The sequence below is a fragment of the Coregonus lavaretus genome (assembly GCF_964263955.1).
Source record: "Coregonus lavaretus genome assembly, chromosome: 15".
In the NCBI taxonomy this organism is placed as follows: Eukaryota; Metazoa; Chordata; class Actinopteri; order Salmoniformes; family Salmonidae; genus Coregonus; species Coregonus lavaretus.
This window is the reverse complement of record NC_140002.1, coordinates 5,512,759-5,537,385: the sequence shown is the minus strand read 5'-3', so window position 1 is coordinate 5,537,385 and position 24,627 is coordinate 5,512,759. Positions and strand designations below refer to the sequence as shown.

The 24,627-nt window shown below is 42.2% G+C and overlaps 1 protein-coding gene across 1 annotated transcript; it reads left to right on the top strand.

The window, feature by feature from the left end:
• Window positions 1–1,085: 1,085 nt before the first annotated feature.
• On the top strand, window positions 1,086–24,289 carry gabra1 (gamma-aminobutyric acid type A receptor subunit alpha1). The gene is made up of 10 exons (XM_084178395.1): window positions 1,086–1,480; window positions 3,141–3,240; window positions 6,718–6,830; window positions 8,096–8,163; window positions 10,037–10,257; window positions 11,228–11,310; window positions 13,410–13,553; window positions 15,889–16,041; window positions 22,230–22,432; window positions 22,872–24,289. The coding sequence occupies exons 2-10, from the start codon at window positions 3,161–3,163 to the stop codon at window positions 23,196–23,198; spliced, it is 1,392 nt and encodes a 463-aa protein (XP_084034521.1). The 5' UTR covers window positions 1,086–1,480; window positions 3,141–3,160; the 3' UTR covers window positions 23,199–24,289.
• Window positions 24,290–24,627: the final 338 nt, after the last annotated feature.

Sequence of the window (24,627 nt, the reverse complement as noted above, 5' to 3'; positions counted from 1 at the left end):
ACAAATGAACTCAAAGTGCCCCCGTCCATGTCATTGGACAGTGAAGAAGCATGTCTGCGAAGACATTGTATTACAATAAAAAAGTCTGGTCAGAATTCGGTGTTTAGTTTTGAATAACGAGTTAGGCACTTGCAGCATCAGGCTAAGGTCGATGCATATAGGCTAGGCAACCGCACTATCTGTATAGAGCACAAGAGAGATGGAGAGACAGAAAGAGAGAGAGCGAGAGGGGGCGACAGAAACCTTACTGAATACCGATGCATATACTCTATCTCCCATAACTCATACATGCACTTTATGAACCACATATAACGCAACACATAAGTCCGGCTCCATTTCAGACGAGACGAATCACAGTCTCCGCAGTCTGGTAAATAGAACCCAATGCCAATATCGCATTGACGAATGATGATTTATACATGAAGGACGAGTAGTCTAGATGTCATCATAGCCTTTTGTAAACGTATCTCTGAGGGCAATAAACCAGCTACATAAATTGTCCGTTATTACATATCTCATCATGATTAAAATGTCTTCTGGTTTGTAGTTTAACTTGAAATACGCAGATGACTACAAGAATATACGCTCGGTATCATCAGGCGGTTTTTGTAGAAGTACGGCACGGCTCTGTCTGTGTTCAGTCGTGGAGTGCAGGCACTAGCGGCATAATAGTTGACAGTAAACAGGCGGTCCTGTTGTCTCGATGCGAATCCTGGGCTTTTGGGGTACAGTGAGTGACTAAAGTTGATTTTCAGTGAGGCTCGTCTCATCAAATCTATCGGGTGAGGGAATATGCATTTCTTAACATTGGGAGAAATGTCTTGGTGTGTATGAATATGTTGTTTTTAATTTGCATCGAGTGTCTTCATTGATATGAGATAAGTATTGAATAATCGTTTGGGGGTCTTCGTTTAGTTGATATAACCCATTCAATAAATGTAAAACGCCGTTTTGATCGGAAAACATCAAACATCAGGCAGGAGGGGGGGGGGGGGGGGGGGGGGGCAAGTGAAAATGTAAGAGAATTAGATTTTGCAGCCACTGAAAAGAGATTAAGTCGACAGCAGAGGAAGTTAAATTGTGCTGCATATAAACAATGGGCGGATTGGTCTTCAGATGAGACATTGGTACCACCTTCCATTCTAAGTCACAGCGTATTTCACATCCGGTTTACCCAGGGACATGTTACTATTGTCCTGGTAAAGTAAAGCTGTATTTGGCTGCAGTTTCCGTATTTAGAGTAGATTTTGTAGTTAGATTACTAATTTGTTGGGGACTGAGAAGAGTTTAACTCCCCACACCAATGAACAGTGCGCGAGACCTGCGCATACTCAGCATCGTCAGCTGCCGCTTCTCGAGACTCAAGCTAAATTTCGTCAGATCTGAGATCTTGGAGGATTGTTCTCATCGAATCCGTGTAGAAAAGATCTCCATACAAGTTTGAGAATACGACAGCCTCGAACATCTCTGCCATATCGCTGTAAGTGAATTAATCGTTTTTCATTTTGCTTGTCTTTTTCAGTGCAGAAGGGGGTCGGGGAATTTGACTTGCAGTTAGAACTGCAGTGAGTTGTGTTAAGCCTAACAGAGGCAGAATCCAGTCCAAATAGATGGTAAATGAGTTGCAACGGTCGGGGAGTGGAGGATGCGGAGTTTGCTATTGAAAATGTAGACGATTTACTGGCATCTGCTGTGGTATGACATGGTTTTGTCCAAGTTGTTTCAGCCCTGGACAGCGCTCCGAATCTAGCATTATACAGTTGCTTAATTACTCGCCACACACGAATGTTTAAGATGAGCCTTGAGAAATGCCAATATCTCCCTGAACTCAATATGTTTATACTGCTGATACATTTCCAAGGAATAATCTAGAAAGTGTGGTGTATCGGATGTTTTCCCATTAAACTGCATTATCCCTGGTTTATCAAATCCTTGTCAACTAACGACATTTTAACAGAACATTGCACGTCGTTTAATACGCTTCGTTTGCAGCATATTTCAGTGCACCTTGGACAAAATAGTCGCCGTTTCTTCTATGTATGTTTTATTGTCAGGTTATTGTAGTCGTTTGTTTGATAATGGTGTAGCTATTGATTACAGTACCTTTTGCGTGGGTAATTCATTGCTGCTGCCGTGGGAAACATCGTTATATATATATATATATATATATATATATATATATATATATATATATATATATATATATATATATATATATATATGGTTCAGTTAAACGGGCATCTGGCCAACAATTGTATTTGCGTAACGCAATAACATATCCTACCACTTACATCCACTGAAACTGGGTTGACATGATGATGTTGGAAGAAAATGCGTGAATCTAAGAGATTGGTTTAATATGCGGTTCCAGCCGCCTTTTAATTGCAGGCTATGAGTAAACTAAGTAGGCTATACAAGTGCTATGAAAACAAACGACATACAAGACAATGTAACCGGTAACGTGTTTGAGTCTTCTCCACAATTATTTATGCAATATGCATGCGTAATGTATGTCGACCGATCATCCGAAATCGATTCTTCATGGAATGTAGCCCTTTTTTTAAAGAAACAAATACATCGCCGCCAGTGTATCAAATTCATTCAGACGCGCTCTCGCTATCTTTCTTTTCAGGTAATTATATTAAGTATAATAGATAGTGTACTGAAAACACGAAATAATATCTGATGGCTTTAAGGACTGTGTGTTTATCTGTCAACTGACATCTGACGTGTGACGAGAACACTTGGTTTGATTTATGACATATGAGCTTACGGATGCAGTTCCGTTTAAGTTCAGTTCAAGATAGCCTATATAGGCTATTTTGTGAAATATATAGACTTTTGAGGTTCGACCCATCACCAAATCTTAATGTAAGTAGTTTTTTGTGTGTGCAAAAGCTGGATACTAATATGAACCGAAAGATACAACATAGTTCTTGGGAAAGGCTGGTCTTAGTAGAAAGTTGCCTGCCTCTTATGTTTCTTGATGCTCTTGGTTTCAGAATCACTTACCTCCTCAATTGTGTCTTGTTTGATTATCTTTTGAGCCAGTCTTGTCAATGGTACTGTTTTATTTTCTGGTGTGGTATTTACATTTTTGTTTTATTTTCTGATGTGTAGTTGTTGTCTTCCTCCTTCAGTGACAAACCACTCTCCAACCATGGGTGGACGGACAGGAACGGCCATACTACTATGTGTTTGGGCCTGTTTGCTGGTGGCCAACGTGCTTTGTGGGAAAAGGTAAGGTGGGCTTCGACCACACAGACAAAATATTCACTGTCAAGTATCTACGGGCCTTCAGCTAGATTTGGCCCAGAAAAGAGAATCACTGTGTTCTGTTCTAGGGTCTAGTTACAGAGACAATATACTAGTCTCTCAAGTCCCCGACAGTGTGGAATTAGAATATATTTTGTGATCTGCAATCATGTCATGTTGGAATCCATCCCTCACTGGCAGTCTGAGAGCAAACAGCTGATTATCCTGGAGAAGAAGGTATGATTGTAATGATCATGTTTCGACAACTGATCATGTTTTTATGTTGTGCATGACTCTGTGATGGCAGTAATTAGGGCATTACTTCAGGAATCCACACTGTAATTGCGATAATATGAGGAGCTGTGGTGGATTTGCCCAAAATAGCAATTACTGTGTTACAGTTTCCATATGCTCAGCAACCACATAGGACAACACTGAATGTTCAAACAAAGTAGAGAAGTGCATGTCTCAGACATTCTGTCATTTATTCAAATTATGTATGTGTTTCAAGTGACATACTTAACTAGAGGGTAGTCCAATATAGAAAGTCATTCTTGGGAATACAGATGGCGTCTGTGCCCGGACCACCCACTCAGTACCACAGTGAGATGGGATGAGAGATGATAGGTTTTGACATGTGATTACCACACTATTAATCCCACCATTGAAATGACAGACATTTGCGTTTACACCTCAATGCTAATCCAGTCCTAGGATTAACGTTGAGAAGTTTGACATTGAACCAAAAATATGCAAATATCAAGGTTTCACTATTTGCAAATGAAGCCGCATATACCTAGATAACTTTGTGTGCATATGATCATGTGGAATCACATAGCATGAAGATGCTTGACTATTCAATGAATTAAGTTTGGTTTTGCTATTCTGCTAGCCTAAATAATTCAGTATAACTTTCAGAGCTGTTCACTGAAGTTGACTTAAATAGTTATTTATTGAGATATGTTTGCTTTTTGCCTCTCGGTCACTGTCCTATGTACAGTTAGAGTAAACAGGTCAGAGGTTATGTGCTGAAGAACATGCGTGCAGATCTGTGCAGTACTGGAAAATGCATAGACATCTAATCAGTCTAATGAAATGGCCATTTAAGGATTAATTTTCCGTGAGCTGTGTCATTTTCCCCATTAATCAACAGAGTGTTTAATGTATCTTAACTGCACTACTTCAAGGATGGCCCATTTAACCAATAAACACCTTCCCTGATTACTCCACCTTACAATTGTCACCGTAAACTGCAGTGTAATTACTACCTTGTGATTGACTGTATTGACCTCTAGAATTCAAACACAAACCTTGGAGGGTTTTTGAACAGCGAGGGAGGGAGGGAGGCAGGCAGGGAGGGAGGCAGGGAGGAGGGGAGGCAGGCAGGCAGGCAGGCAGGCAGGAAGGCAGGCAGGGAGGGAGGGAGGGAGGCAGGCTGGAGGCAGGGAGGCAGGGAGGGAGGGAGGGAGGGAGGGAGGGAGGGAGGGAGGGAGGGAGGGAGGGAGGGAGGGAGGGAGGGAGGGAGGGAGGGAGGGAGGGAGGGAGGGAGGGAGGCTGGAGGCAGCAGCATGCAGCAGTGAGCAGTACTGTTGCTGTTCAGATGACCTGTAGATGGGGATGGTGTATAATGTTTTATGAGGAAGTGGTCCCAGTAGCTCATAAACGTCCAGTCCATTGCTCTCTGCTTATCTGCACCCCGCTTCTCTCTCTCCTTCTGCCTCTCCCATACTCTATCCCCACCTCCCATTCCCAAATATATCCTATGTCAAGTGCATTTGAATTATTCCTCACTTGAAAGCACTCCGAGGCGTGTATGTAAGTGTAAGTTTGTAGGTGTTAGTGTGACAGAGAGAGTGTAGCATGATGTGCTGCGTGTGCTCTGTTTGTTCATTTACCTGTCGGCTTTGCTTCCTGTTTTTACTAAATGTTATGTTGTTGCCATTTGTTTCTGTTCTGCTGTGTTGTGATATCAGCTCTCCTGGTGCTGTAACTGTTCTGTATTGACGTTTGTGTGTGTCATATTGTCCTGTGATTTCAATGGTTTTATTTTATTTATTGCACCACACTTCCCAGTCGTCACTGGCCAAGCCGTCATTGTAAATAAGAATTTGTTTTTAATTGAGAAATAAAGGTGAAATTAAATAAAAAGAGGCATCCTTGCACGTTTCCTGTTGTGTTTTTTGTGAGGAGGATATAATGAACTGTATCAGGGGAGAATCCGAACCTTCAGCATGTGTTCACTCAGTGTATCGGCAAGCCAAGCAAGCAGAAAATACATGTGTGTGTATGTGTGTGTTATTCAGCTATTCAGCCTCACATGACCCTGCAGGCAGTTTCTCATTTCTCACGCCTTTGTTTTGGTGGCCTGGCTCTTGAGCTATGGCATGGAAGGTTTTGCCATTTCTTAAAGTTTCACACAAAATGGAGATTTACAAACTGTAGAATAGTTTGATATCAGACGCTTGTTCCAATTGCTTGTCTCATTATTTATCTTATTTATATTTCCTATAAGTATTTTTGTCAGGAAGCTGTATTTTTAACAAATAGCTGTTGTGTTGACGCCATATGAACTATATCATTCCTACAGTGATGTGAGTAGCATGTCCTTATTTAGAAGAATCGTTTAGCAGCTCACATTTAAAGCTGTGTGATCTGCCTCCCTCTGCCTTCTCTCTCACTCTCTATCTCTCTCCCTCATTTGCGGCCGCCTGCATTCATGTCCTCTCGGCTGTTCTGTTCTCTCCTCCTGCTACTCGAGATTTCAGATTTCACCCCCCTTCCCTTCCCTTTGCAAGTCCATGCTAACTAACCTTGATGACCTCCCCTTCTCCTTGAAGCTGCGTTCTGAGCAGAGTTTGTTTCCAAACACTGGGGACTGTTTATTTAGCATGCAATCAAACCAGTGTGGTCCGCGATTAGGCGTGAAAAAGGAAGATGATTATTTATGAGAAAGGCTTTCCTGTGATTCTTTTTGAAAGAGAGAGAAGAAAGACCCCCCTCCTTTCCAAGCTGACCATTTCTCTCTCCATCTATACTTCCGGTTGTTAAAATACACATTTTGCAACATAATTAAATCTGTATTGCTGCTGATCATTGTGTTGAAATATTAATGAGTGGCGATGTTAACTCCACTCACACAATAACTGATTGTGAGTGTTCTGGCTTTGTGTTAAGCATTTTGTTTCATGTTGCTCAAAGAGCACACTCAACGAATCCTTTGCTGTTAAAAGACCACATTAAGGTATAAATATTGCATTATGAGTCCTGCGTGTGTACAATTTCATGCCCTGTGGATAAAATAAACCCATTTCTCACATTCATATGGCTTTATTACTATTCTGTATCATCAAAGGAAGTATATTTGAAAGGATCAAGAGAAGTTGCTCAGCTGGGATTTTGCTCCAACACTCCTGCATCGATTCACCGAATTCACTCTCCAAAATTACTCTTCCTTTTCGTCAGCTCTGGACAGAATGGCCAGACGGCTGAGCAGAAAGACAACACCACAGTGTTCACCCGGATCCTAGACAGCCTCCTGGATGGCTACGACAACCGTCTCAGACCAGGGTTGGGAGGTACAGTACTGTACAATGGTTTCTCACCAACTCATATCATTCTCAAGTTTAGGGAAATAGAGCTGATGGGAGATAGATGGGTTGTGATGAGTGTCTTGGATTTAGTCAATAACATGTTTATTGCATGATGCTTTCAAGTATATTCCAGCTGCTAATTTCCTGAATCATTTGTTATGTTATTTGGAATTGTTGGCACCAGATTGCAGTACTCTGTTGGTTTACTGTTGATGGTTTGTCAATAGCAAACCATCAATAGCAGTCCAGAGCACATCAAAACAGGATTTACAGTAATACAATATAATATACTACAATATTATATAAAATAATATATATGCCATTTAGCAGACGGTTTTATCCAAAGTGACTTACAGTCATGCGTGCATCCATTTTTACATATGGGCTACAGACAGAAGGAGGACTGGAGTCCTTTGTCCTGCTCGATGAAAAATAAATCTGCATTGTATTTGCTTATCGTCATTTCTCTGCCTTTGCACTCTATCAGAGGAATCTACAGGAGGGCAATTCACTGTTAGCTCGTTTCCTTAGAAGCATGATATCAAGAACGAGTATCTTTTGAAAACTAAAGCAAACTGAAAATAAAGCTCCCCGGTAAATAACTCCCCTTGTTCTTTTGAGGAATAGTGTATGGTGTAGACATTCTCATTGAGACCTTGGGTAGTTTTGTCATTTTTCATGGAAGTGCACTGTGTGCTAGACAGTTGTTGTGTCTACTGCTCTATATCCGACTCAGCTTGACAGAGTATTGGAGAGATATGTAGGCCTACTGGAACGTGAAAGGGATTTTTATGGAATTGACTGTGTGGAAGGTCAAACAGGCAAGGGAATATTACATTTTCAGTGGCAAATGGAGACAAATTAAACATTATGATTGACACCATTCCGGATGTAAATCATGTTTCCATTATTCACTTCAAAACATAACTCTATACAGCAGACAAAGTTACTGTAAATACATCAGCCACATAAAGACCAGGTGGAATTTGATCTCAGCCAAGAGATTTGAAAATTCATGAAGAGATTGAGTCAGTCCCCAGGTAAAGGTCCTGACACTGAAACGGAGAACTGCAGAAATGGTTATTGACGTGAAAATCTGGATTGTAAGGTGTCATTTTGGAAGGGGGCTCTGTGAGAATTGGGGAATGAAACGATCAAAGGGCTAGAAATGCTCCCCAGGATTACGAGCTAGTTAGAGCTAATGAGGAGCCCTGATCGCCACTCACTCTCCTAATTTCTTGGTTCAACAGAGCGTGTAACTGAAGTCAAGACTGACATTTTCGTGACGAGTATTGGGCCCGTCTCGGACCATGACATGGTATGCCCGTCTTTCCTCTCTGTTATTCCCCTCTCTGAAATGTCACCACTTCTGTGTCCTTGTTCTCCCCTTAACCTATTTTGATGTGGTTTCAAAGGTAAAGTGTTTATTAATTGGATCAGCCCCATTAGTTTTCGACATAAATGAAATGTCACAAGCAAGGAAATGTTATTAGACCGATTGGCGCAGTCATTTCCTAGATAAATGCAGCTTGTAGTCTTAAATAAAACTACATGTGTATGTCAATTTGTATTGCATGGCATGACCCAAGCGGGGAGGCTTGGTATTGATGTGGGGTAGTAACTACTTTGGATCTTGTATAGCCTTCGTCTTTAGACTTGGCCATGATGTACAATGTATTAGCCGGTGCTTGGGACTAGATTGCAAAGCCCCAGTCCGTGTCCCAAATGGAACCCTATTCCCTACTTAGTGCACTACTTTTGACTCGTTTTAATGGCGGCCTCTTGGTCCTGGTCAAAAGAAGTGCACTATATAGGAAATAGGGTGCCATTTGGCAACCACAGAGAGCAGATGCTGTTGTCATGGCTAGAGACATTACCCTACCTATGGCTATCATGACTGGATAATGCGATTGGATGGATATCAAAATCACACTGAGATATCAACTGACAGAGGAATAATTAGGCTAGTCTTTCTGAAATGAGCCAAAAGCAATTTCATTAAGCAAAAGTGGGCATACCTACCATTTGAAAAAGAAGGTAGAATATTGAAGAGGTCTTCTTTGTTGAATGGCAATAGCGAATGTGAGATTGATTTATTAATGATTGCTCAGTTGAGACGTCTTCTTTAACCACTGTGGATGAATCGTAGCGTCAGTATAAAACTATTATCAATCTGACTCCGCGTAAAGTACACAGAAATAACAGGTCCTGTGACATATGTGAAACTCTCTCTCTCTCTCTCTCTCTCTCTCTCTCTCTCTCTCTCTCTCTCTGTCTCTCTCTGTCTCTCTCTCTCGCTCTCTCTCTCTCTCTCTCTCTCTCTCTCTCTCTCTCTCTCTCTCTCTCTCTCTCTCTCTCTCTCTCTCTCTCTCTCTCTCTCACTCTCTCTCTCTCTCTCTCTCTCTCTCTGATCTTGATGAAGGTTCGGTATTTATGCACTTGAACTGTGTGTATTTTACATAATATAAGTGAATTACTGTTCATGCTCTAACATATGGGCCTGCACTTTTTGCTGCCGCGCTACTGTACAGTAAGTCACGGAATGGTCTGGTCAGAAGAAACAGCTACAGTAGCTATCACTTCCCTTTCCCAGTCCACTTCCATTACCTTGCAGCTCTGTTACCGTTCACACTGATTACCTCACGGATCTGTTACCGTTCACACTAATTAACTCACTGCTCTGTTACCGTTCACACTAATTAACTCACGGCCGGGGGGGAAACTTTGAGAAGCACCTTTTAATTTCACTGGCTAGCTAACTCTGTCAGGCATTATGAAATAATGAAATGCTTAGCCATAGTGATTAGTGCATGTTAGAGTGATATATCACGCCAGTGTTTGTATTTTTTGGTGCGCTAAAATCTAGAGCACTGTGCTTCTTCCTCATGTTTATGGAGGACACATTCATGAGGACAAGCTGGAAGAAAGAGATGGAAGCGACTCCACCAGTTAGATAGACCTACCTTTGTTGAAGCCTCTTCCTTGACAAGACAAGACAGTCACCAGCAGGAAAAATAGGCCATTGCTGCTACATGGAAGCCTAAGTGACGTGAGAGAGAAAAAAAGTGGTGAAAAGTGGGAGTGGGCATTACTTAGCAGCATGTGGTCTGTAACATGTCTGGCAGATATAGGACGACTAGGGCAGGACAACCTACCTCTTCCAGGTCCTGATCTTGCATTCTCTCTTACAGGAATACACCATTGATGTGTTCTTCCGTCAAAGCTGGAAGGACGAACGGCTAAAATTTAAAGGGCCAATGGCGGTTCTCCGTTTGAACAACCTGATGGCCAGTAAAATCTGGACCCCTGACACATTCTTTCACAATGGCAAGAAGTCTGTGGCCCACAACATGACTATGCCCAACAAACTCCTACGAATCACAGAGGAGGGAACTCTGCTCTATACTATGAGGTGAGAGAAAACATTTTCCCAACTGGGATATGGTCTGCTTTCGTTATATTAGATTTAGGAATAGGGATTTTTAACACTGAAACTGGAAATCCTCACTGGGAAGCAGAACATGGTTTTCTCTACAGTTAATGAGCATAAGTCCCACGATGATCGTGATTCAAGTACATTGTATTGTTTTTGTCATTTCTGCTCTAGAAAATACTGTTGGTATCCAACAAATGATTTCTCCTTAAAGGGAGTACCAAGACACATAGTGGGTGGAGCGAGTAGTGTAGAGTAGAGTGGTGTAGAGTGGAGGCTCGCTGTGAGTTTTTATTTGAGCTGAAACATCATAAATAATGGTCCCAGATGCGAACTTACACGGCCCACAAAATGGAGCTAACGTGTGGGTCACAGGAGGTGGCCATAAAACATTCTGTAACATGTTTATTAGCAGGTAAGGACGCAGTGTGAGTTAATATTTATGTCGTAGAGATGATAAATGGGTGACATGTCATGGTTGGTTTGACATTCCCCCCTTTCACTGTGCTGTCAGGAAAAGACTGCGGCTCAGAGCTTTGCAGCAGTGTCCCTCCATGCCTTCAATTAGATTTACAAAAGGCTTGTGTTGTATATTATCCTTCTATCATCTCTCTCTCTCTCTCTCTCTCTCTCTCTCCTCTCTCTCTCTCTCTCTCTCTCTCTGTCTCTGTCTCTCTCTCTCTCTCTGTTTCTGTCTCTCTCTCTGTGTCTCTCTCTCTCCGTCTCTCTCTCTCTCTCTGTTTGTGTCTCTCTCCATCTCTCTGCCTCTCCGTCTCTCTCTCTCTCTCTCTCTCTCTCTCTCTCTCTCTCTCTCTCTCTCTCTCTCTCTCTCTCTCTCTCTCTCTCTCTCTCTCTCTCTCTCTCTCTCTCTCTGTCTCTCTCTATATCGCTCTTTCTCTCTCTGTCCCTTTTTCTCACTCTCTTTCTCTCCCTCCATTCCTTCCTCCAGACTGACCGTGAGGGCAGAGTGTCCCATGCACCTGGAAGACTTCCCCATGGATGCCCATGCTTGCCCACTGAAGTTCGGCAGTTGTGAGTGATTCCCTGTTTTCCCGCTCTCTCTGTCTTTCCTTTCCAACCGGAAACCCAGTGCTCGTACCTGATAGGAGTTGACAGTGGTGTAACAGCTGTTCTCAGGCAGGACCTGGCCTCCCAGGCCGCGCTAGGCCCCGCCAGGCCCCTATAGGCGTACGACAGAGCATACTGTAGACCTCTGTTTATCGGAGGCAATACTCCCTATCATACTTCCAGCGCATTGTGCCAGCTGCTCATTGTGCCAGCTGCTCATTGTGCCAGCTGCTCTTCTGACCCCAAATTATCCTTGAGAAGTAGAGAGAGAGAAACAGTTTTTTGTTGATGTTTTGTGTCTTCTCACTTTTGTTTATTGTTTATTTCACTAGCTTTGGCAATGTAAACAGATGTTTCTCATGCCAATAAAGCCCTGTTGTATTGAATTGAGAAACAGAGAGAGAGCGAGAGAGAGAGAGAGAGAGAGAGAGGAGGAGGAGCCCAACAATAATGAGTCAGTCTGTTCAGAATAACACAGCTTGAATAAAGACCAACCCTCAACTTTAAACTCGCTCGCTAAATATTTCAGTGATGAGGCTACTCTGCAGTACAAATCCTCAACAGAGCTGAAGCAACACTGTACTGCGGATGGCTTTGACATGTCGGCTGGGCCGCCAGGACTTGGTTGTTTAAAGGTCAGTCAGATTGAGATGTTGTTTGTTTCTCATCCCCTCTCTCTCAGTAGCGGTAAAATCACTGGGGAAGCCGGAAAAAAAGCCCTATTACAACCTATGTATTGTGATAATTGCGTTGTTTACTCTATAACCCTTTAGTTCATATGCCTTGACACCATGATATATAGGCCTAAGGCTGAGACAATAAGAAGACACAGTGGCAGAATAAATTCAACCACACCTTTGTTTCATCACAAAACCGGAGAGCAACTTCTGTCTGGTGAAGTCCATAAAGCATATTGCGTGTAACAAACAGTTACATGACCTACAGCATGGCAAGTTAATGTTTCCAACATTTTCAGACCACTAAACAACTATTGATTTAGAACCACAGAGAGTTACCGCAAGTCGCAAAGAAAACAGGAGCTACCTCGACTAATCCACCACTATTTCAACTTCAACATTTCAACATCATCAAATCACCTATGCTTAGTCTACAGTGACAACTAAAAGACACCAAAACCAATTTTGTCCAATCAACTTAAACCTAAAAATGATGTGGATGTCCATGGTTCTGATTTCTCTCTGTGTGTGTGTGTGTGCGTGCATTCGTGCAAGTAGAAAAAAACATGTTGACTCACCCTACGGTCTATGACACTGTCATACAGTACACGCATTTATTTGTTGTTGTCCTAGGCTACCTGGCTAAAATGCTTGCTCGCTAGCCTAACTTCCTTTCATAGGCAACGTTAGCTAGTTAACATTAGCCTTCTACATCTAGCTACATATTGAACTTCCATCCTCTCAGGCCAGGGGCACAATGTATGAATGAATGGTTGTATCAGAATCGCCGTTCTAATCATTGGCCAGTACAGCGAATGAAGTAAAACCACAAGTCCAAATCCCTATCTCCATCCATGGCTAATTTAGGAAGGGGACCATTTTAACTTTCTAGCTAGCCACGGAGGACAACAACACAACAAGTTGTTTCTGTTAATGACGTATTGCTCTCGATGTGATGTGATTGGAGTGAAGCCAAATCCAAACTGGATTTTTTTTGGTGCGCCAGGACCATTCACAGTTGAGCTCGCTCAGTTTAGCTCAACGCTGATTGGCTCTTATTTTCTACTTTTTTATTCACGGAGGCCAAATGCGCTCTGGCTTTCCTTGCATTCAATGCTACGGGCGGCAACAATGTCATACTCTTTTTGACCAGACAACATCAGATAGATGGCCTACACATACAGAGACAGAGGAGCGCTGTTTCGCTCGCTCAGATGCTTTCTCCGGTGAGATACATTCAGCCACTTGCGAATTGAAGGAAAGTTATTAAACACAGACGAAATATACATTATTTTATATGTTTTTTACTTGGTAAATTTTTTGGGGAAGCCTGCCTCCCCTTGTCATCCATGAATACACACCACTGCTCTCTCTTCTTCCTGCCAGATGCTTACACCAGGGCTGAGGTTGTGTACGTGTGGACGAGAGGGGCAGCCCAGTCTGTTGTGGTGGCTGAAGATGGCTCTCGGCTCAACCAGTATGATCTGATGGGGCAAAGTGTGGACTCTGGGGTTGTCCAGTCCAGCACAGGTTTGTTTCCCTTGTAAAATACACTATATATACAAAAGTATGTGGACACCCCTTCAAATTTGTAGATTCGGCTATTTCAGCCACACCCATTGCTGACAGGCGTATAAAATCGAGCACACAGCCATGCATTCTCCATAGACAAATATTGGCAGTAGAATGGCCTTACTGAAGAGCTCAGTGACTTTCAACGTTGCACCGTCATAGGATGCCACCTTTCCAACAAGTCAGTTGGTCAAATTTCTGCCCTGCTAGAGCTGCCGCGGTCAGCTGTAAGTGCTGTTATTGTGAAGTGGAAACGTCTAGGAGCAAAAACGGCTCAGCCGCGATGTGGTAGGCCACACAAGCTCACAGAATGGGACTGCCGAGTGCTGAAACGTGTAGCGTGTAAAAATGGTCTTTCCTCGGTTGCAACACTCACTACCGAGTTCCAAACTGCCTTTGGAAGCAATGTCAGCACAAGAACTGTTCGTCGGGAGATTCATTGAATGGATTTCCATGTCCGAGCAGCCCCACACAAGCCTAAGATCACCATGCGCAATGCCAAGTGTCGGCTGGAGTGGTGTAAAGCTTGCCACCATTGGACTCTGAAGCAGTGAAAACACGTTCTCTGGAGTGATGAATCACGCTTCACCATCTGGCTGTCTGACGGACGAATCTGGGTTTGGCAGATGCCAGGAGAACGCTACCTGCCCCAATGCATAGTGCCAACTGTAAAGTTTGATGGAGGAGGAATAATGGTCTGGGGCTGTTTTTCATGGTTCGGGCTAGGCCCATTAGTTCCAGTGAAGGGAAATCTTAACACTACAGCATACAGTGACATTCTAGACGATTCTGTGCTTCCAACGTTGTGGCAACGAAGGCCCTTTCCTCTTTAGGCATGACAATGCCCCGTGCACAAAGCGAGGTCCATACAGAAATGGTTTGTCGAGATCGGTGTGGAAGAACTTGACTGGCCTGCACAGAGCCCTGACCTCAACCCCATTGAACACCTTTGGGATGAATTGGAACGCCGACTGCGAGCCAGGCCTAATTGCCCAACATCAGTGCCTGACCTCACTAATGCTCTTGTGGCTAAATGGAAGCAAGTCCACACAGCAATGTTCCAACATCTAGTGGAAAGCCTTCCCAGAAGAGTGGAGGCTGTTATAGCAGCAAAGGAGGGACCAACTCCATATTAATGCCCATGATTTTGGAATGAGATGTTCGACGAGCAGGTGTCCACATACTTCTGGTCATGTAGTGCATACCTACACTAAAGTTCCATCTCTGTTCTCTCCAGAAAGCTGCACCACTGCTCTCTGTTTATAGGCTTACTCTGAGAACATGTCCCAGATTTGTAATTTCCCTTGTGGGCATCACATCCTTTCCCTTATTTTTGGTACATTGATACTGGCAAATGTAGTGACAGTGTAAAATCGGTGACCCCTTTACAGTGAGTTCAGCTGCAGGCAGAAAGGTAGTTTAAGACTTTACTGTATCTGTATTGGTCTGTGTTTGAAAGTGTCAATACCTATCTCATTCAATTGTATATGCTAATTCTGAGGTACCATTGATTTATCAAAACAAATGTAATTAATTTTGCATGACCATTGAATGATTCCTTTGTTTAAGTCTCTGTCAAACATAAAGAGCCAATGTGTTACCACCTAAGTCAGGGATCATCAACTAGATTCAGCCGCGGGCCAATTTGTTATTGAGTGGATGGTCGGGGGGCCGGAACATGATTACAAATAATGTGCATGCAAATTGACTGCAAGAAGCCCAAACAGATATAATAAAAAAACTAATAATAATAATAAAACCACCCGCTGGCCCCCAGTTGGGGAACTCTGACCTAAGTCATTCCCAATGCTGTCGCAGAGCATTCGCTATGTTATTGCTCTCAATACATTGATGAATTGGGTTATGCCACGTTATTGAGTTAGCCTAAACAATACTAATAAATGTCTGCCAATAAAACCCATCCACGCTCGTAACATGGCAAACCTCTACAAGGCACACATAGACAGACGTCCTCTTCGGTATGTTTTAATAGTCTTACACCACAGCTGAAGATTATGCAGTGCACAAAACCAGCACAGTACATAGACTGATTGGATCTAATATTTTCCATATCTTTTTTTTTTCTAATTGACTTTTATTTCTGTTTTGGGAGGGGGAATGTTGACGAAGACAGAACTGCACTCTCACACATTTTTGGAGTATATCAGATAAAATATTTAGGATTCTCAGGAGCACTAGAGCTCTATGAAGTGGCTCTACAACTCAGATGACACAGTCAATTCTCACGCTTTTCAACTCTCTGTTTCCCTCCGTCCCACCTTCCCGACAACAGGAGAGTATGTTGTCATGACGACACACTTCCACCTGAAGAGGAAGATTGGTTATTTTGTCATCCAGACGTACCTGCCCTGCATCATGACGGTGATCCTGTCCCAGGTGTCCTTCTGGCTCAACAGAGAGTCCGTCCCAGCCAGGACTGTGTTCGGTGAGTCCCTAACATAAACCAGTTGACATGCTATTTACACAGTCGCCACACACAGTGGTAACTAACCATGGTAACTAACCACAGCAGACCTTCCCTTTCATTGAGAGTGTGATGGGAACAGAGTGATCCTCGTTACATTGCCTTACCAATGTCCCTTCACATGTAGCTCTGGATTCAATTACTACAGTGTATCTCCATTTTGATAGAGTAAGTCTGGTGCCCATCAATTAATGAGTTTGTATCGAAGTGAAGGAAAAGTAACGCTGACACTCACGTTGGTTGGTTTTCTAAAGTCAGTATAATAAACCAGTGGTAGAGTTCTCTCGTTACTGTTTGAGTTCTACTACTATTCTGGAGCGCTGCACCAGCCAGAGGTGCACTCTTTCTTGATTCATCAGTGGGACAGTGGAATTTCAACTTCTAGGTTGGCTGAGTGTGGCTGTGACTGTGGATGTGCGTGTGTGTGAGAGAAAGTGCAGTGTGTGTATGTGATGTGTGTGTGTGTGTGTGTGTGTGTGTGTCAGCTCGTACACAACAGCGTCCAAAAGGAAGGCTCTTGTTGGTCAGTCTGAAGCATGCTTCTCTGTAGCAGAGCAGAGCACTGTCCAGCTGGGTTGTCCTTGTTTTACCTTCTCCTTTACCTTTCCGAGCTCCATAATACAGCCTTTATGTGAGTGTAAGGAAGAGGGGTTTTCAGCAGCAGTCCTAGTCTGTACTATGTTTGCTGCAGGGGTTCCTGCGGTGCTGTAGCCTACCTGGTTCTGTTCATCACATGGCAGAAAGATGAGTAGTAGAATGAGGTTGACCTAGATGCATACACTCTTAGAAAGAAGGGTCTATCTAGAACCTAAAAGGGTTCTTCATCTATCCTCATAGGATAACCCTTTGAAAAACCCTTTTTGGTTCCAGGTAGGACCCTTTTGGTTCCAGGTAGAAACCTTTTGGTTCCATGTAGAACCTTTTCCACAGAGGGTTCTACCTGTAACCAAAAAGGGTTCTCCTAAGGGGATAGCCGAAGAAGCCTTTTAGAAGGGGGGGGGGGGGGGGGGGGTGCTAAGCTGAAAAATAGAATTGTTTTAAGATGGTCATACTATGGATCATTTAGCTATTTGATTTAGAATTTTAGGACACATTTAGTAAAAAAATATATATATGCATTTTTGTTTAATAAAATATTAATTTTGGCCTTGACTACTAAAGCCCATAGAAACGCATTGAATAACACATTCATAAATGGCAAAAAAGACAGTCAAAAATAAATCATAAGAAACAAGGTTTTGAAATGTCTCTCCTAAATCTAGGAGATATAAAAAAAAAACTCAGGAAATATATATATATATATATATATATATTATTTTTACACATATTGAACCTTTTTTGGGTAAGCACAAAACTACCTCCATACTTCCATTCTTTTTTTAAAACCGGAACTGGTTACCTTCAGATGAGTGCCGTGACACTTGTCCCAGAGAACACCATCGTGTTTGTGAGAGTCTCCCCTTTCCATAGAGTGGTCATAATAGGTACAGTTGAAGTCGGAAGTTTACATACGCTTAGGTTAGAGTCATTAAAACTTGTTTTTCAACCACTCCACAAATTTCTTGTTAACAAACTATAGTTTTGGCAAGTCGGTTAGGACATCTACTTTGTGCATGACACAAGTAACTTTTCCAACAATTGTTTACAGACAGATTATTTCACTTATAATTCACTGTATCACAATTCCAGTGGGTCAGAAGTTTACATACACTAAGTTGACGGTGCCTTTAAACAGTTTGAAAAATTCCAGAAAATGATGTCATGGCTTTAGAAGCTTCTGATAGGCTAATTGACATCATTTGAGTCAATTGGAGGTGTACCTGTAGATGTATTTCAAGGCCTGCCTTCAAACTCAGTACCTCTTTGCTTGACATCATGGGAGAATCAAAATAAATATTTTTTTGAGACAGTTGAATTTAATATTCCAGTAATCAGCTGTACAACCTTGTATCTGTACTATAGTTCTAATGTTTTATACTGATGTTTATAACAAGCATGTCTTATCAACTCTTGAAATGTAACTTGTTCAAGACATTAAGAAATAATGAGTGAAATTAGAGTAGTAGTATTTGTCTCATCAAGTCATATTAACTAACATAAGATATCGTTATGTATTGCCTACTGGTTGATAGGTTCCGTGTGAGTGAGCAAACACAGCATACTGCAAACACAAAGTCTCCCTTTTAGATAAATAGGCAATTTAAAAACGCAGCAGTGGGTTAGGTAAGGTTATCTATTTGTCATTGTTACGATTAAAGAAGGCAGATAAATTCAGAGCCAGATTATCGCAGTGGAAAAACTATTAACTATTTATTTATTTATCATCCTAATAAAAATTAATAAAAATATGGTAATGATGATATGGCTCTGAAAGGAAAATTGAATGAATATGTTACATTATATTACATTTTGGAGCAAACACCCAGTCCCTTGTTCTCTCTCTGTGGCTGTCATAGACGTCAACGGTGCTCAGAACATTAGCTCTCTTTCTTCCCTGCTCTTAAAGCCATTCAATGTGTATTTACTGGCTGCTTTTTGATGTATCTGCTGATTAAGGCACAATGGAAGCGAGAGAGAGAGAGAGAGACTGCGAGAGAGAGAGAGAGAGAGAGAGAGAGAGAGAGAGAGGGTGAGAGAGAGAGAGATAGAGAGAGAGAGAGAGAGGGTGAGAGAGAGAGATAGAGAGAGAGAGAGTGAGTGAGTGTGTGTGTGTGTGTGTGTGTGGGGGGGGGGGGGTGTATGGGTGTGTATGGGTGTGGGTGTGGGTGTGGGTGGATGTGTATGTGACTGTGGATGGGCAGACCAGTCAGCTATGGAGATTGCAACATTCACTCCAGTAAACACTCTCTCTCAAACAGTCACAGAGCACCGCTAGACAACATCTTCATGCCACTGGCATGGTTAGACATTTGCTGATGAGGTTTTAGTTATTGATAAAGCAGTAGCCTTAAGGTTGACACAGCAGGCTTCTCTGATAGGGGACTAGAGGACCACTTCACTGCCAGGAGTGGTAAGAAGTTAAATATGAGTTTTATTTGAGATTTCATTTGATTTGATTTCATCCATGATTTCCTTGTTACAGCATTCTCTATCTAAGTCAGCGAGGTGTGACCGTCTCATTGCCCCACCTTTCCATTTATCACCAGAAATTTCTAATTTCATTTTTGCAGTGTACCTTTTCACACTATCATTCTTTATCTCGAAAATGTTCTTCCCTGCTACCCACTGTATGTGTGGAGGTATGTGTGCTTCTGCACACAGAGATAAATTGAGTGGAAGGGATACCAAAATCTGAGTTATACCACTATTAATCCACATATAACTTTCCAGATGGGTGCCTCTGTTCATTAAGGGCCACCATGCACAGTCCAGTAGTCCAACTTGTCAAATAGAGTCATTTAATGAATCAGTCGCTACACTCATTTAAGGAATCTGAATACCTAACAGTGTTTCTCTGTTCTATAAGTAAATGTTACCATGCCCAACCCATGATTTTGATTTCATTCCACACATCATTTGGGATTTAAAAAACATAACAAAGTTAGAGGCGGCGAGTTGTTTCCATGGCAACACAGCTTGCTGTCTTTATTTATGATAGTGAATCCTTCAGGATACTTTGGAAAAGAGTGTGGTGGGGAAACGAAGGAAGGAGGCAGCTACCCTAGACCAGCCTCAATTCATGACTGGCTGTCGCATGCCCATCCCCCTCTCCCTCCCCCCTCCCACTTCCCCAAACCCACTTATCCATCCAACCACCACCCCCCCCGCAAATCTTCTTAAGGCACGGTTAGATGCAGTTGTGATGTGTTTTCCTGCAGGCTGTGGATTCCAGCTGAGCTCCTAACAAAAGGGTGGCATGTAGGGGACATCAACTTCTAATCACCCCCGGCAAATCTCCTAGCATGGAAATCCAGCCAGTGATGATCAGACTGGGGTGACTGAGATGCTGGGGGGATAATGTAATGTTGGCGCCGCTGCCTTTCACAACACCTAGCTATTTCTACTGTAAAGCCCTGTCGAGACAGAAAAACACTCTGAGTCTTTGATGGGCCCAAATGATGACAGTAATGGACAGCTGATTTGACACTGTACAATAAAGGAAAGTGTCCGAGGTCGACTTTATGATCAAGATTGTTTTAGTGGCAGTGAAAAGACATCTTGATAGTAGTATGACCTTTCAGAGTAATTCCACCACTGCCATAGTACTCTAGTAGAGTAGAAATGAAATCATAGCTTGGCTTTATAGCTATCTGCAAAATGGAGTGAACATGCACGTTTTGGGGACATTTTAGTTTTTTATTGTTTTATTATTTGTTGCTGACGTGATTGTATTATTAGTATAACTTTGTAAGCCTCATGTAACACTATGAACTCAGAATAGAATGTGCGTGAATAGGGTGTAGGACTATGAGTCATCATCACATCATCGGAACAAGAGAGAATTCATCATTCTGATGGCGAACAATAACATTCAGAGCTCAGAGGAGAACGTTAATCGCTCCACTGCCAGATGCTTTCGTAGCTTCGAGATTGCATGCGTGTGCTGTCTCATTTATGATAGATTTTTCTTTTTTTAATTTAGTAAGGTCATCAGAGCTAAATAGACGTCAAAAAGCCTCACACACCACCATGGAAAATTCAAAAGACTTCACTTAAAATATATGTTTGTGAAGTCTAGAATAATTCTGAATTTAACAGTGAGAAAAACACTTTTATTTTCTACTATCATCAACAAAAGGAATTCAAAAGGAATACGATTAATTAACCAAGTCACAGGACCAAGGTCAGTGGAGTCACTGAGTTTCAGCCTATCTATAATAATATAATATGCCATTTAGCAGACGCTTTTATCCAAAGCGACATACAGTCATGCGTGCATACATTTTTGTGTATGGGTGGTCCTGGGGATCGAACCCACTACCTTGGCATTACAAGCGCCGTGCTCTACCAGCTGAGCTACAGAGGACCACTGTAACACACAGGGCTGATTCTCTGATGTGTCTAATCTCTCCATCTCGGTCTCAGTCAACACAGTCATCCAAGCAGAGCAGAGCAGTGTATGGAGAGACAACAGTAGCCTATCAGCATATGTTGGAGTTCAGCTTATACTCCAGAGTTTTATGTTCACTGTATTTACATTGAATATCCTGTATGTTGACTATGTTGACTGTGTCTGTATCCTGTCTGTACATTGTCTATTGCTGGCATCACGTATTCACTAAGTCAAATTCTGGGTATGGGTAAATGTACTTGGCGAATAAGTGATTCTGATTCTGATGCCAAGGCTAGGACTACCCTTTTGCTATATATCTGTTTTAGCCAGGACCATTGCAGTATAACAGTGGTGGAGGAAGACTCTGTTCTACTGGCTAACTCATGACCTGTCTCTCCTTCTGTCCCTTGAATTGCCTTGGCCCCAGCCGAGTTCTCTGAGTAAGCCTCTGGGCTGTTTTTGTTTTGTGGTGTAAACATCTGCAGCAGTCTGTGTGGATGAGCAATGCACCGACAGACATCCCGTGAACTGCTCCTCTTCTCCAACAGCCCTGCTCTCACCTCTGCTTTAACAAACCCCAGCTATAGTACATGATGACCTCACATAACCCTGTAGGCTTAACAACCTCCCCCTTTCTGTTTTTCAATTCATACACCCTTTAGTGTGCAGGTATTATGCAGGCTTAAAAAGAAACGCGTGTGTTTTGGTGATTTTATCAAACCTAAATAACGCGTCTCAGCCGGCATTACATGAGAATTGGGGCTCTGGGGCCTCGTTTTTTGTGTAATGCATGAAGTTGGAATCAGGGATGCATTAGAGAAGTTGGCAAGCTTTGCGGCAGCTAATCAAAATGTAATGTTCAGGATGCCAACATAATGGTAGCTTATGCTTCATTCATTAAGCAATTTTACCCAGTGACCAATTATGTTGGTACTGATTCAAGATTCGTAATGTTACATATGTCAACAACAGTGTGTTTTACTCTGACCAGAACATCCCCATTTTGGAAATGGCCACTTGCTAGACTAGATTGGATAGAGTGTGTAGTTGTAGGATGCAATATGTGTATTTAGCCTACAATGTGAAACCCAAACAAGCAAGAACATGGTTTATTCTATTCTAGAACGTAACCCATTCTCCCTCTCTGTCCCTACAGGAGTGACAACTGTGCTGACCATGACCACCCTCAGTATCAGTGCTAGGAACTCTCTCCCAAAGGTGGCCTATGCCACAGCCATGGACTGGTTCATTGCAGTCTGCTATGCCTTTGTCTTCTCTGCCCTCATTGAGTTTGCTACAGTCAACTACTTTACAAAGAGGGGCTACGCCTGGGACGGAAAAAGTGTGGTGCCAGAAAAGGTGTTCTTCCTCTTATCCTCCATAAAATATATTGTATTTTGAAAAAACTTGAATTGTTTCTGAACATCAAGATCAGGGGTGTTCTACCTAAAAGTAGAGCAGTTAGTTAGTAATTTGTTGGTGGAGCACAACAGTGAGTGTTGGTTTTATGTCACTTGCTCATCTCAGTGCGAATGAGATTCATGGGACATGATAAGAACATGAATAGTTGAGTGTTCCTCCATAGTGTTCTCACCAGTGCAGTTAGAACTACAATACATTACCACCTTCAGCTGCTCCTGAACAACACTGAGAGAGGTAGTAGACAAACTCGCACACAATGCTTTGCCATGTTTTTTTTAAACATGTCCTCAAATGTAAATTGCTAGCTTGTCAATGTGCTTTGTTGGTTGGTTTCTTATAAGCTAACCCAAGGCACGGTCTGTTTACCTCCTTGCAGCAAAAGAAGAAGAAAGAGTCCCTCCTGAAGAAGAACAACACCACAGCTTACACCGCCGCCACTGCTACAGCCTTCGCTCCAAACATTGCCAGAGATCCTGGTTTGGCCACCATTGCCAAAAGCGCCCCCCCTCCCCCCACCGAGCCCAAGGAAGAACCCAAGCCCAAGCCACCAGAGGCTAAGAAGACCTTCAACAGCGTCAGCAAGATCGACAGGATCGCCAGAATAGCCTTCCCGTTACTCTTCGGAACCTTTAACCTGGTCTATTGGGCAACCTACTTGAATAAAAAGCCCAAGTTACAGGGGATGACCCCGGGATCCCACTAATCTCAATACCCCCTTCTTTTTCCCCCCGAATGTTTATTTTCAGAAAACATGGTGTCCATGCTGGTTGAGTTCCCAGTCGCCACATTGCTTTAATGTCAAATACCTTCCAAGATAAAAAATCTATAAAACAAAAAAAGAGAAAAGGTGTTAGGATCTGAGCAATGTGGTGACCATTTAATGGGAATTGTTTTGGGGAGGGAGGGATTATGCTACTAAAGAAAATATGCTACGAATAATATATGATATACACAAGAGAATGCTATTCTACAAATGCACATAGCCCAACAATTGTTAAGGATCTATTATTTGTTTTAGTTTTCTGATATGTGTTCAGTTGTTGTTCTGCATTACATGTTTAACGCTGTAAAAGAGAATCGTGTTTTTGCATGGACTGGCCGTTTTTCTTTTCAAAGACCAATCAACATTTATTTGACCGATGGACCAGTTTGTTTGATATCAGTGACAAAATGCTACCTTCAATCTTCGTCAAATATTCTTCCATTCTCTGTAGTTGATGTTTTGGGGTTGTTCATTTCCTTTTGTTGAAATAATCAAGATAGGGTTTCAGCAATAGCAATAAAACATGTCTCAATGGAAACAATGTCATCCATTCATCGATTTTAGAAGAAGATAGATACAATTCAATCATTTATGTGCAACATTAGGAATACTATTAATTTAGTTGTTTTGTAAATATGATCAAGTGTTAGAGATGTCAACATTATGTTTAAGCTTTGCAAAGTGTAACTAAGGGTATACATATACAACTCCTGGCAAAAAAAGGTTTTCTTACTTTAATCGTTTATGAAACATTGAAAATAGTTTGTATGAAGAGAGTATTTACTGTTTCAATCCTAAGTGACTGTTTCTTACCAAGTCAGTGTTCCACTGATCGCTGGTCAACGTTGCCAGCGGTTATCACTGAAGTATAAGTTAATATCTATTCAACTAAATCCATAGCTGTGTGTATGTGCACACTAACAACAACAATGTGTCAAGGTCTGGGATAGTAATGAGTAAGAATGTAAACTGTCAAATCTAAATGTCGGAATGCATTTTATATTTAGAATTAAAAAACACTATTATTCTTTACTTTGGTTTCTGGTTTCTATGGCAGAGATGAGCCCCTAAAGGGACATTTGTACAGGGCCCAGAGGACTGTCAGCAAACATTATTTAGTTTCTAAGATGGCTGCTAGCAGTGAGCGTTGCAGCGGGCGGGCAGTGGCAAACTCATTGAGAGTGAAGAGCAGTGCCACTAAGGAAACGCTACTCCCATGACTGATGACACTAAGTTCTCCATCCTGCTGTATTCCATGACCCTGTGATTCCCATCTTCTGTTGACAATGTTTTAGACAACACTCAGAACGTACCAGCTACACTGCCTTCAGTCTCACATGCCGTTAGAGGAATGGTTATTTTTGGACTG

What these genes read in the sequence shown, in the direction of transcription:
- gabra1 (XM_084178395.1), top strand. Translation starts at nt 3,161, where the DNA reads ATGGGTGGACGGACAGGAACGGCCATACTACTATGTGTTTGGGCCTGT. An exon ending in AACGTGCTTTGTGGGAAAAG is followed by an intron (nt 3,241 to 6,717) that starts GTAAGGTGGGCT and finishes CCTTTTCGTCAG; the next exon opens with CTCTGGACAGAATGGCCAGA. An exon ending in AAAGTGTGGTGCCAGAAAAG is followed by an intron (nt 22,433 to 22,871) that starts GTGTTCTTCCTC and finishes ACCTCCTTGCAG; the next exon opens with CAAAAGAAGAAGAAAGAGTC.